Consider the following 13,518-nt stretch of genomic DNA (forward strand, 5'->3'; position numbering starts at 1 on the left):
TATTCAAACATAGAAAACTTATCTTTCTGATTTCTCGTCAGATCTTGGATGACGGTGGTGACCTGACTCACTGGATTTATAAAAAATATCCCAGCATGTTCAAGAAGATCAAGGGCATAGTAGAGGAGAGCGTTACTGGTGTGCACAGGTAGGACGTGGTGTCTTTTTAGTTGAGTTTTGTGTGTGTGTGTGTGTGTGTGTGTGTGTGTGTGTGTGTGTGTGTGTGTGTGTGTGTCATAAACGTCGATTGATCCGTTCTGATTCAACACACGAGATCCCTTTATGGTCCACTGGTTGTCCGTTCTGTATGTATACTGAAGTCAAATCAGGTGTTTGTACATGTTGTGGGGAGATGTGATTCTGACCAATTCACACAACGTTTAAGCCGACTTGGAGCAAGGAGTGTTCGGTCACACACAGGAGAACCATAGCCTGAGAGTGTCTGCACGTTTTCCTGAGTGGATTCAGAGGAAAACCGTCCAGCTTGTAGAGCAGGACGGTTTGAGAGCCTGCACCGCTCTCTGTTACTAAGGAAATATAGAAATGAAGACATCAATAGAATCGTATTCATCAGTTCCCCTTATTAATTCTGGGTCAGTCCCCTCTGAGTTTGGAAAAGGAGGCCTGCACAGGTTTTCAGAGTCGACGGTTGACATTAGAAAAAAGGCTTGCATTTGTTTTGCACGTGCAAACACTCCCTGTTTAGCCAAAATAGGGTTGATCCCAAAAAACTGGATTCAGAGGAATTGATGAGGTTTTTGATTTTAGCTCGTTTTCACAGGAGAATGTTGTGCAAGAAGCCTTCCTTGCATCTTTGTTGCATGCAAAGACTCCCCATCTGTCGGTGGGCTTCTCTGCGCCAGCAGCCGCAGCAGCAGGTTGCCCTGGGTTCTGGCTTCAGCTTCACCGGGGAAAGGATGGTGCCTGCAGGCAGCTCTATAGTCGTCCTATAGAGAGAGAAAAAACGTCCGAACAACCTGCTCTCACTAGTTTGGCATGCTGGGGTTTTGTGCTTACATGTGGTCTGTGTGATAATATTTAATGCTGATCTTGTTTGTTTGGTGTTTTGTTTTTTAAATCACAGCTATGAGAAATATGCATTCATGCTGTGTAAGCATGAATGCGCTAACCAGCTAGCCCATTATTAGTGCAGTCGTCTTGGAGATGCATGTCAATGAATTTTAGGGCTGAGCTTGTGATTGAGCCCCAGTGGGAGGGGGTTATTTGTTTAGATGAGGAGTACAGCATCTACCTCCAGATGAATGAAACATTCCACCTTTAGGTAGATAAAACCAGGTGCTGTAAATGTGTCTGTTAATGTGCTGGTTTGTGTATTTATTTCTCACTGAAGAAGTGTTTACATAATCTGTGGTGTGCCAACATCACCATCTAGTGGTGAATATGTTCTCCACTGTATATTTGTGGCATGGTAGCAAAATTTCAACTTCATTTGCGCAAATAGAAGCACATCAGTTAAATCTAAATGATAAAACAAATCCTTTCAAAGATTTAAGCAGCAGCTTCTCCTGTCAGGATTAATTTGCCACCTTTCTTCCAGTCATTGAATTAAGAGACATGATTGTATTCTGATGTAAAGTTTAAATGTTTTTTGGTGTGTGTTTGTGTGTGCAGGTTATATCAGCTGTCCAAGGCCGGGAAACTCTGCGTTCCAGCCATGAATGTCAACGATTCAGTCACCAAGCAGAAATTTGACAACCTGTACTGCTGCAGAGAGTCCATCTTAGACGGGTAGGAAATGCTCTCCTGTTGAACCTTGTTAGAATTATAAAACAGGCCAAGTTTTTTGTTTCTAATAACATGCATTGCTGCAAGGTGTATACACCCGCATCCACTCTGCTCCAAACAGTGTGAATAAATATTAGGTCGCCTGTGTGTTATAACAGTGTTTCTGTCCTCAGCCTGAAGAGGACTACTGACGTCATGTTTGGAGGCAAACAGGTGGTGGTGTGTGGATATGGAGAGGTAAGGCCACAGTCCTCGTCACACACCTTTCTTGTTCACACAGTGATGCAAACACTGAAGCCTTGTCCTGTCTCCTGTGAGTTTGCTTATGCACATGAACAGATTTCAATGTAGCACGACAAGTTAGATAATTGTTGTTGGCCTTTTTGAGGCATCTAAGTAAGGATGGGGTTTTGCTAAGGCCGTGGCAATTAAATTTGTAAAAGGCTGGCTTGAACTTGATTAATACAGAACAAGCCACCAGAGAGTTTTGTGCTAATAGAACATCCAAGTGATGGTAGCAGAGGCCAGCTGCTGTGGATTTTTTTTTTTTTTTTAAAAAGTACATAAATTTCTTTATACCTTTTCTTTCTTTCTTTCTTTCTTTCTTTCTTTCTTTCTTTCTTTCTTTCTTTTTTTTTCTTTTTCTTTGCTTTGGGTTTAAATTAAAACCTAACGGGGCTAATGTGTCAGTGTACAGTAGGAGGTCTTTTCTTTGAACCCAAGTGCTTAACTTACTGAGACACGATTGAATGAATTCTAAGTGCGCCTTGTGGTCAACGCTGTGTACCGTAGTTGCTATTAAACTGGAACACGCTTCAAAACATAGCCCTTAGTTTTGACCTTTTTGTGTGTAACAGAGGACTTCGAGTAAAATTAAAATGTATGAGGTTTTAAAATGGTAAAAAGATTACTTCAAATTACTCCTATGTTAGTGCTTTGTCGTGGCATAAGTAATCTGTCCTCTTCAGAGGATTTGGGGTCAAATTGTGGCCTGCATACTGACAAATGCAACCCAGTCAAGTAGGACGTACTGGTATTTATTTAATATAATATATATTACTACTGAGTCACACTAAATGGACAGCAGTGCTACAAAATAGGTGGTTTGGTCCTTGTTGCTTCCACGTGGCTCCTATTGTGTGACTGGTCGATTAAGAAACACGTCGTCTTCAGTTCTTTTTCTAAATAGTGAAATAGTGTGCACACTTAACACACTACATTCACTCAAACAGAAGCATCATGGACAGTTTCTGCATGTGATATGGGTTTATGTCCTTTGTGTTAACTCCATTTGTACTTTTTTTCTCTCCTCAGGTTGGAAAAGGCTGCTGCGCTGCCCTCAAAGCAATGGGCTCCATCGTCTACGTCACAGAGATCGACCCCATCTGTGCCTTGCAGGCCTGGTGAGACTTCTTCAGCTCTTGTTCTTCCTTTGTTGCCGTTGATGCTGCATTCATTTTACACACTTTCTTTAACCAACCGTAGCATGGACGGCTTCAGGCTGGTGAAACTCACCGAAGTCATCAGACAAGTGGATATCGTCATTACCTGCACAGGTTGGTTCAGCCGCTGTCCTTACCTGACAAGAAGAATCACAATGCAGAGAGAAATCCAGTTTAGATGTTGCATGTTAGGAGGATACAAAACATAAAGCAGTCCCTGGTATCATTCATTCAGGGTGCCTAAATGGATAATAAGTCCTTGTAATCAGTCTGCAGCAGCTACTAATAAAGTTCTTAACTCGGCAGCCAGCAAGTTGAGCGCTTGAAGCAGAGAATTACTCGCTCTCTCAGCTTCATTAGTCGGTGCTGCTGGCAGGCGAGCTGCAGAGGTCTGTCCTTAGGTGGAAATGGCAAAGATAACAGCAAAGATAATAAAAGGATTTGTGGCCTCAATAAAGTTCAAGAGTGTTGTGAAATAAAAGAAACAAATATATTAAAACACGCTGTCATAACTCTTATCTCACACATACACACAGCAGTCTCTTTGTTTGGTTTTTATTCACCTCTATCACGTCTGTTTTTTATTGCTTAGTAAAAGATTTTAGCTTGTTTTGATCTAAATAGATAAATACAAAACCATTTAAAATGCTCTATGTAGACAGGTGAGACTCTAAACTAAATTACATTCCCTAATTAACTTTGTTCAAGTCCTGCGATAAGTAATTAAATCATGCGCGATAAGGGCAATCCTCCTTCTTTTCCCCCCAGTACATAGATTTCAGAAAACCTGTTCAGTCCCTTTACAGCGTCGTATTTGATTAAAACCTCACGTACAGCCGAGCCTCTTTCCTTCCTCTGGAGATTTTTGCTTCCTCAACGTTTCTCTCTGTTCTTTGTGTCCTCTCCCCTCATCAGGCAATAAGAACGTTGTGGTGAGAGAGAACCTCGACCGCATGAAGAACGGCTGCATCGTCTGCAACATGGGACATTCCAACACTGAGATCGATGTGGTCAGTTGCCAGTTTGCACGAGGTCTAAATTGTAGTCATCTCATCAGATTTAGACGTGCTAAAACACTGCCATTAGTTATCATTTTGGAAGACTGAACTACTCGATCGAGACTGTAAAAGATTTCTGCTCCCCTGTTAAATGTCCTCACATCAAAAAAGCTTGACCTGGGGCAGTGATTGCTCATTGTTGTCATGGTAGCAGTCGACGTAGACTTGAGTAAGTGTGGCGTCAGTAAAAGGTCTGATCTATAACCTGCTGTTACACTCAGAAATAAACAAGACTGACAGATGGATAGTTAGTTTCCTAGAAAAACAGGAAAAATATGGAGCTGCCACTAGCCTTTCTTTGGTTACGTAATGCAAAAACTAGCAGACCTTTACAAGCTTTCAAACCATAAAGATTGTTAAGCTTTTATCCAGGGCAGCCATGAATCTTTGTCTTTGAAATACACATTTACCAATAAAAAAACCCCCATAAAAATAAATCATTAAGTATCACCAGTCACATGCATGCAAGAACTTGCACCACACAGTGTAACTATCTTTGACCCATGTACACAATGAAATCAACCTGTGCAGCTGCATGTTTAAGATATTTGCTTCAGTACAAAAGGCTGTACCAGCAGAACACTTCAGAAAGACGCTTAATCATCTTCATATACAGAGATGAGCGGTTTAGGCTAATGTTAACAACAAATAGTGGATGGATGTCACATGTGCAGCTTTCTTTTTTACTTCCTTAATGTTCCAATGATGCTTTAAGCCTGTTTCAAGTGTGTAGCAGCAAAACGAGATTAATTTGTTGCCTTAACCTTAAGTTATTATAAGTTTCCCTGTTGTTTACGGAATCTTTTCAGGTCATTCACTTAGAGTTTACAGTACACTTGTGGAAATTGTGAAGATAAAAATCAAGAGGCTAGCCCGTCTGTGTGATAAGTCTGCTGGAATGGAAAGATAAGTTTAATGAGAGATGGCTGGACGTGGCGTTAACAAGAAACTTTTATTTCCTTTTTTCATTTTGACTTATTGTTCATTTCAACCAGTTAACACAAAAATCATATTTTCATATTTATTATGGGTGTGCTTTAAACATTCCAATCTACACCTCATATAAAATGATAATAAAGGTCTCAAAATGTCTTGTGAAACTTTTGTACTTGCAGACACCGGATGCACACTTTACCACTACTGTTAGTACCTTTATCAGTCTGTAACAGGCTAATAAAGCTTTCTGGTCATTAAAGATTGTACAGAAGTGTTTAGAAATGGGAACAAAGGGCAACGTGAGGATGTTTCAAAATCAGTAATAACAATGGGTGATGGACAAAGGAAATGGTTCATATGAAAGGAAGCTCTGAGTCACTCCAGTCCTGGAAATGAAGCGTGCTCAGTCAACATATGACTCATGATGAGATGTCATAGAGCAAACAGCCAAATACAAATAACCGATGATGTCGTTTCTTCCTTATAGGCAAGTCTGCGGACTCCTGAACTCACCTGGGAGAGAGTGCGCTCTCAGGTGGACCACGTAATCTGGCCTGATGGAAAGAGGATAGTCCTGCTGGCAGAGGTAAACACACCCAGCCACGCGTCTTCCTTCTAATCCTGGTGTCTAATTGGCATCAGTTCAGTCCGGGGTACAACAACAGGCAACTAGACATTTTTGGTGTGATGATGTTGATAATATGTCCATATTTAAATAAATGGTTGCCATAAAGTGATTCATGGTGCTGCGATACAAAAACACAATGTAAAATCCTAGAAGAAAACTTTTACTTCATTTAGAGAGCTGGATATTCCACTTTTCATTCTTTCATTCTCTTAAGCACCTCTTTGTGTAACTGGAAGTCAGGAGTTCTTTTGTAAGACAGAGAGCCCCCTAGCTAGTGCTGTTCTGCATTACTTTGTATGTAGACTGTAACTGACAGGCAAACAGCCGCTCAAACAGAGCAGTACATAATGCATTAATGTTAGCAGGCAAAATAATCGAATGACGTGTCCAAATTTATGCCTAAAACACCAAGTTGTCTGTGTTCAGACAGCAGAACCATGTGAATGCTTTCTTCTGCTTTGATACCACAAATATCCCCGTAAGGTTTGTCATCAGAGTCACAAACTGTATTGGGTTTATGGCCATTTAAAGAGCACTTTGTAAAATGGGCCCACTGCCATGACAATGTTTAAGAAAATAATTTTAAAGGATTAAATACAGTAGACGTTTACACAGACGATGTTTAACCACATCCGTTAAATTATCTTCAAGTTCGACTGCTTTCAGGGCATATTCTTGCTTTTAGGCGAGTTTATTCATCCTATTTTCTCCTCTGATTTAATCACTTTGGAAACCTCTTTGGCAGAGTTATCCTCTCATATTTAATAATTGGTTGATTAATCATCATTTAAAATATTATTTTGTAATGTAGTGCAAGTTGTTATGGAATAAACACATAAACAGGACACTTACCCTGCAAACTTTTTTGCAACTTTACTTGCAGTAATATGCACACACTCACCCCCTGATCATGAATATTTTAGGATAAGATGAGGTGTGTGTGCGTATGTGACAGAATGAGAGCAGTCCAACAGGGCCAGACAGGCAAACTGCCAGCCTGTCAATGCCTGCCTCTCTGAGGCTGTTTGATCTGCAGAAGTTTTAACCACATCAGTAGATTTGCGCCTCCATCCTCACCTCACCTGCCTCCAGATCACTCTGTTCTGATCCTTAAAATAGAGCAGTGCTCCAAAAATGCCATTCAGTTTAAATATACAAAACAACATCTGATCCTTTAGTATAGCTAACATTTGGATGTTTAAAGTTTATTTAAATTGTGGCTCTGTCCAAAAAAAGGAAGTTATTTTTTTGTTCCCTTTTTGTGTCCCAGTGTAATAATGCACACTCAGGCATTTATGTCATATTTATGAGCATTATTAAGCTGTAAGATGGTTCACAGACAGCTGCTTTATCATGTGAAAATGCACACAGCACTAGCGAGCAGTGCGTGTGTGTGAACTTCAGTGTGTACAGCAAATTAAACCCCTGTGTGGAGTTTCTGTTCTGCTTTCATCATCCAGCAACAACAGTTGAACGAGAGTCTGTTCCCCTCTCTTCGTGTAGCTTTTCAGTTTCAGAGGGATGGCCACTCGGTGCATAGTTAGCAACATCTGTCTTCATCAGTAAGCTAATGCACAGCAGTTTCATTCATTAACAGGACTGACTGCAGCGTTACACAGCTGATACACAGTCGATTTGTTGAGGGACACCGAGATCTGAGTTTATTGATTCCTTTTCATGATGCCGCCCAAAAGGTACATGTTTACACAAAGGCGCGAGCCTGCATGTGTATTTTTGACTTGTACTCTAACCTTGTGTTGTTGTTTTTGTTTTGTTTTTTCCCTCCTGTCCAGGGTCGTCTGCTGAACCTCAGCTGTTCCACTGTGCCCACTTTCGTTCTCTCAATCACTGCCACCACTCAGGTAAAGCTGTGGATCAATTTGTCTCATTTATATTGTCGCATATGTTTGGCTTGTTACACTTTGCATTGCTGCATTTGTGTGTGTGGATCTGTCCAGGCACTGGCACTGATAGAGCTCTACAATGCCCCTGAAGGACGGTACAAACAGGATGTTTACCTGCTGCCCAAGAAGATGGGTAAGAGTACCATCATTTCTGGATGTGTTAAAGTAGTGGATGTTTGTGTTAAACATTTCAAATAACGACTTTGGCATTCAAGTAATTTCAGTCAGGCTCTTAGGTTTTAGGCAAAAGCTCCACCAACTTGTTGTTCAAACCTTCTGTCTTCAAGGGGATGATGAAGATGAACTGCAGGGCTGTGCCTAACCCCAGTGTGAGATAAATACGAATTATTTTGGACTTTATCGTAGTAGTTTTTTATGATTTAGAGTCCACTTTGATATCAGAACACATAAAAACCTCTTGTGTAACAAATACCATCTACGTGGATGTACAGGATGTGATTACAGCATGTTAGAAGCCCTGCAGACAGACTACATTTATCTCTGCAGACAGACTCATCTGTTCAGTCCAGAGTCGTCTCCCCGGATAGCAAATCACTCACAGCAGAGTGAATCCTGTGTATCTGTAGACACATGTGTGCATGTCTGCCGCTTGTCACATCTCTGAGCCGTCTCTCAGAGGCTGAGAGCAGAGCGCACATATCGTAAAGAGAAAAACAAGGAGAAGAATGTAGGTCGGTCTGTAAGCAACTGCCACTGTTATCACAACACACACTGACACAGAGGTGGGAGAGGGCCGGGTTCGGATAAGGAAGAGAAGAATGAGGTCAGAGAAAGGGGAAAAAGGAAGACGGTTATCACTGCAGAAGAAAACAGCTGGGAAATCCTGCTACTTCCTGTTCTCATTTAAATGATTAATCAAACATGGACGCCTGGTGAATGTAAGCACGTTCTCTCTCTCTTGCCCTTCAGATGAGTATGTGGCCAGCCTGCATCTCCCAACATTTGATGCGCATCTTACAGAGCTGAGTGACGAGCAGGCCAAGTACCTGGGCTTAAACAAGAACGGGCCCTTTAAGCCAAATTACTACAGGTAAGCAAACACCTCAGCGCACTTGCACTGTTTTGAGTGGCTGACATATAATCCCGTAATTCAAATAATGATCCCGTGTGTATGTACTTGTTATTAAATTGACATAGTGTACCACACCCTCTTATTAAAGCTAAATCCTTTCAAAGACCCTGTTGAATACTGGTGGGTTTAGCTTTCTAATCAGCCTTTTCACCAAGCGACTTTAGGTCTGAATGTTAATGAGCTACAGCAGCCACCAGGCATGGCCACTATAGCCATGCTTTGTTTTGAGCAAGAGGTTAGTTATCTTGGGAGATTAATACATGCAGGTGTTTTGTCTACCAGCTCCATATAGACTCAGAACCTAAACTTCTGTGTCGCACTTACTGTTCAGGTCATGGTCCATTTCAACGTAAACACAAATTTGCAAGTAAAGAGCAGCGTCGCTGGACTGATGCTGTGCAGTAGTGATGTGTGATACGGTATCCGCCCAATGCGACGAAAATGCAGAGCCAGTATTCCTGATACAAAGTAAAGATACTGGTATTTTTGACTTATAATGGGATCTTATGTTGAGGATAGCTGTGTGACATTAATAAGAGATGAATCATCATCATGACTGAAACATTACGTTCACTGGATCTGTCTGAAGGCATTTCTTCCTCCTCATTGTTTCTTTTGCTGCTCATTCCAGGAAGAAGCTGTTTCTGTTTTGTGATCTTTCATGTATTCAAATAAGTTGGTGGTGTTGCCAAAGTAGAGAATTTCCCTTCAACACGCATCACTGCTTGCAGTGTTTTCATTTACCACCTACTAAATACAGCAGAGTAGGGAGGAGGGGGCGGAGCCAAGTGTGTCCATATGGAGTGCATTGGGCTTATAGGAGACAAACAAAAGCATCACTCCTATCCTGGTAGTATTAGCCACTGCTAATACCAGCATTGCTGTGGACGCTATCACAATTTCAAATGTGCAAATTTCAACACTCACATCCCGTCACATCTTCACAAATGTATATCAAATTAAAAGAAGACAAAAAATATGGAGACGTCATTTTAAAGTTTTGAGGATAATAATCCAGATCAAGGGGTTCGATAAATGTAGTTTTGGTGTATGGATGCAGTCTCAGGCTGCTGTGGATGGACATTTGTTAAACCATTAGGTGAGGCCATGGTTACAGCAATGCCTGTCTGTCAGCCTGAAGGAGCTGCTTCACTAGACTCTCCTCGTCTGTGCAGAACTGTAATGAAAAGCATCAGATTAACAACAAAGTTTGGTTTTTAGATATATTTGGGTATATATTATCATTTAAATTTGCATTTGGTTTATCCAAAATGATTTTGATTTCTTCCTTTGACACCTGTACATCAGTTTAACCTGCTTGTTTCCGCCACAGTCAGTTCAGTTGCTCCGACAGCTGCTAACATGTATGTTCTTTGTTTTTAAGGTATTAGCCAAGTATTGTGGGAAGAAGAACTCCGTGAATCATACAGACTGGTAGCGGAGGACAGGAGGGAGGACACAACAGCCAATACACCTGCTTTATATGTAAGGGAGAAGGGGGCGGAGCTCTGAATGAGCCTGCAGGGTGGGGGAGGGGAGGGGCGTGGCTTTCCCTGCTTATGGCAGTCGTTTTATTTATCCCCCGCCTGATAACAGTAATAATAACAATAATAACATTAACTACACCTCGGAGCTGCTCCTGCCATTGACCTCGAGCTAGCTCCCAAACCCCGTCTCCCGCTCACTCGTCATTTCCACCCGGTCCTCTTCAGACGCTCATTTGTATGTCGAGTCGTATGTAAACCTCCATCCTCCCTTCCACGTTGCCAGATCTTTTATCGTTTATCTGTTAAATATGAAATTACTGAAGCTAAAGATATATACTATATTAAAAAAAAATCTTGATTTAAAAAAACAAAAAAACTGTGTGAATGAAGACCACCTTTGAAGATTTATCTTGTGTCGGACAATTTTTCCTGTCCCTTATTTTTGTCGTCTTTTCTTTTCTACTTGTGATTTTTTTTTTCTCTCTTTTTTTGTGTATTATTGGGGTGGGACGGGTGGGGCTAGACTGAGGGTTTAGGCGGGGGTCTCAGGGTCCAATCATATCGTTTTATTTGATTGCGATTTGTCTGTTTTTTAAGTTTTGTTTTTTTTTAGTACGCTCTTATGTCACTACGGGTCACCCTGTAGTTTTTCTTTCTTTCTTTGTTTTTTAAAACATGACTGGAGGGTGACCCCCGCCAGCCCCTCACCCAAACACCTGTCACTCAAACCCACAGTGAAACCATCTCATTCGCTGCTCTTCTTTCTCACCCGCTCTAGCGACGCCAGTGTTGAAGTAATGAAAAGTATTTTTATTTGGTCCTTCACTTAAACAAGAATACTGTAGTAAAAGCATGGCAGGCTTTTGGATCATCACGAGGGTATACTGTGTATTTAGATGTTTATAAAGAAAAGATTTTTCTATCTTTCGTTTATTTCCTCTCCTCTAATATCATTGCAGTATAATGTTCTAATGATGCGTGTAATAAATATACTCGAACTCTCGTTTTAAATACTGTGAGAAAATATTTACAGAAATACCAAACAGCAGCCACCCTGGTACGTAAAGGAGCAGCTCACCTCAAAAATCAAATGTAGTTAGTTTGTTTGTTTGTTTTCTTTCAAATGTAGGTTGTAGCTTTGTTTGGATCTGCCTTCTCTTGAACGTCATGGAACTAAAAAGCATTACCTTCTCTTCTGGTTCTTGGAGCATTAAAAAAAATCGATCTGAAACTAGGTAGCAGTGTCACTTTCGCAAAATTATGCTCCGGCTATTCAAGATAACGGAACAAAACTCCACCCAAATATTGTGAGCAGCTTCATGTAGGAACTGTTTCCTTCCTGCTGAATTACAACAACCCTCTCACTCATAACGCTTATTTTTGTGACAGGGTGTGGACACTAATGGGTGTCCCCCGTCCCCTGAGCTGTTTGTTTGGCTGATGTAGACAGAAGAAAGAAAATAGTTCCTACATGAAACCTCCAATAACAAGATGAGATTTTTACCCACACCCTGCTGGGCAGGCGGCGTAGACACCCAGGTTTGTGAATGTGATAACTCGAGAATGAAACGATGTATGATTTTTAACTTGATACCATAGTTGCATCTACTAGAAGGCCAACAGTATTTTTGAGTTAGCGCTTTAAGCAAAACCCCACTTACTTCCATTATATTTAAGAGAAGGCAGACGCCTCTACAGCATACATCTCTATCTGTGCAGTGTACATTGTGGCTAAAATAACACTAAATGCCAGGAAAATCTATTTAATAAATGACTGTGAGGTGAGCTGTCCCATTAAGCAGATTTCTTCTGTCAGGTCCTCAGTAAAACACATGGTGCTGTTAAGAATTACTGTATTTGCCATAATCAGATGACACAACTCTTTGGTACTCACAGATGAGTTGAGCTTACAAATGAAAGACGGCACGCACACGACATCTCTGACGTGCACTAGCCTTTCAGGTCCATTTCCGCCTTTTCTCCCACCCGGAAGGCGCTTTCTTTCTTTGTCTGTCTTTCTTATGGCTGTAATGAGCTGCACAGTCGCCATCCACTGCAGCTCGTCCCCAGCTGAGCTGACATTTGAAATTAGAAAAGCCCTGACAGTGATTTCACCTGAAGTGTACCCCGCCGCCACACCGGCTCTGCACCTGAACCGATCACAATCTCTTCTGGCGTGCTGCGAGACGCCGCCAGCTCTGCTTTCACACACTAGGATCAAACGCACACAGAGTGGCTCATTACCCAAGTCTGAAAGTTTACTGTATCGTACTAGATATGAAAGGTAACAGTAAAAGTTTTATTTTTTGAAAAGGTGGGAGTGGCACAAAAAAAACTTTGTTTACCAGTTGAATAAGTATGCTTTTGCAGGTCAGTTTAATCAAGTAGTTCAGGATTTATTTTGAAGGGTTCCTGAGAGGGCTTGTACTACCTATTTGACAAGGTTTCACGCATCTGTTGAAATTTTGGTCAAATAAATAAAATAAAACTGTTCCTTTTTTGTTTTAGGCAAAAATAAGAACAATATGGGAACCCTTTAGTCAAACTCCTATACTGAGTCCCTTTCATCCGTCTCTTCATGTTGTTGACTGCTTGTCTGTAGTACTTAAACCTTTTGTCTTAAGTCTTTTTTTCTTCCTTTTGTGCGCGCGTGTGTGAACGAGCGTGATGACGACGACGACGGTGCACATCTAAATGTCTCTCTGTATTTGTAAGCATCCTTTCTGTTTTGTAGGCCATAGTTGCTTTGTTACCAGCTGCCTCAGGATCCTAGCCTGTGTGTTAGGGGTGGAGAAACCGTTTTGTTTTTCCGTCAGCGCTCTGCTGACCGGGTAGGCGGGGGAAGACACCAGCATCATAGATGTATATACATACTATATGCAGATATGACAACCTTTAAAAGTATAGGAAGGTAAAAGAAGAATCGACACCTGTATTTATTGTTGTAAATCCTCATACTGTTCAAACTGACAAAAATTCAACATGTTTTAAGTTGTCTAATAAAGAAAAAATAAACCCTATGTTTAAATATTGCAAGTGATAATGTTAGATGATGAGCAATAATGACAAAATTCTGTAATCTGAATGAATAAAAAAATGGGGAAAAAAAGTTATTCCTTTGTGTGCTGCTTTATTTCTGCTACATTTAATACACAGTCACCCAGTGTGTTCACATACAGAGGGGTTTTTTTTTATGTCGCAGCCTGTGTTGTGTCATCGTGGAT

The 13,518-nt window shown here is 41.0% G+C and overlaps 1 protein-coding gene across 2 annotated transcripts in view; it reads left to right on the forward strand.

Moving 5' to 3' along the window:
* Nucleotides 1-12,031, forward strand: part of ahcyl2b (adenosylhomocysteinase like 2b) — a 47,318-nt gene extending 35,287 nt beyond the window's left edge. The window contains exons 7-17 of one of the 2 annotated variants that reach the window (XM_005725158.1): nt 42-148; nt 1,633-1,749; nt 1,920-1,983; nt 3,061-3,149; nt 3,232-3,302; nt 4,104-4,198; nt 5,670-5,768; nt 7,604-7,672; nt 7,769-7,847; nt 8,645-8,765; nt 10,192-12,031. In XM_005725158.1, the coding sequence (XP_005725215.1) occupies nt 42-148; nt 1,633-1,749; nt 1,920-1,983; nt 3,061-3,149; nt 3,232-3,302; nt 4,104-4,198; nt 5,670-5,768; nt 7,604-7,672; nt 7,769-7,847; nt 8,645-8,765; nt 10,192-10,198 (918 nt within the window). In that variant the 3' untranslated portion in view covers nt 10,199-12,031. Of the gene's footprint in view, nt 1-41; nt 149-1,632; nt 1,750-1,919; nt 1,984-3,060; nt 3,150-3,231; nt 3,303-4,103; nt 4,199-5,669; nt 5,769-7,603; nt 7,673-7,768; nt 7,848-8,644; nt 8,770-10,191 lie in introns of those variants that run through there. The other variant, XM_005725159.1, reaches the window with a different exon arrangement.
* The last annotated feature ends 1,487 nt before the right edge of the window (nt 12,032-13,518 follow it).

This window comes from Pundamilia nyererei, unplaced genomic scaffold (genome assembly GCF_000239375.1).
Source record: "Pundamilia nyererei isolate P.nyererei 1_Seehausen unplaced genomic scaffold, PunNye1.0 scaffold00014, whole genome shotgun sequence".
NCBI classification, from domain to species: Eukaryota; Metazoa; Chordata; class Actinopteri; order Cichliformes; family Cichlidae; genus Pundamilia; species Pundamilia nyererei.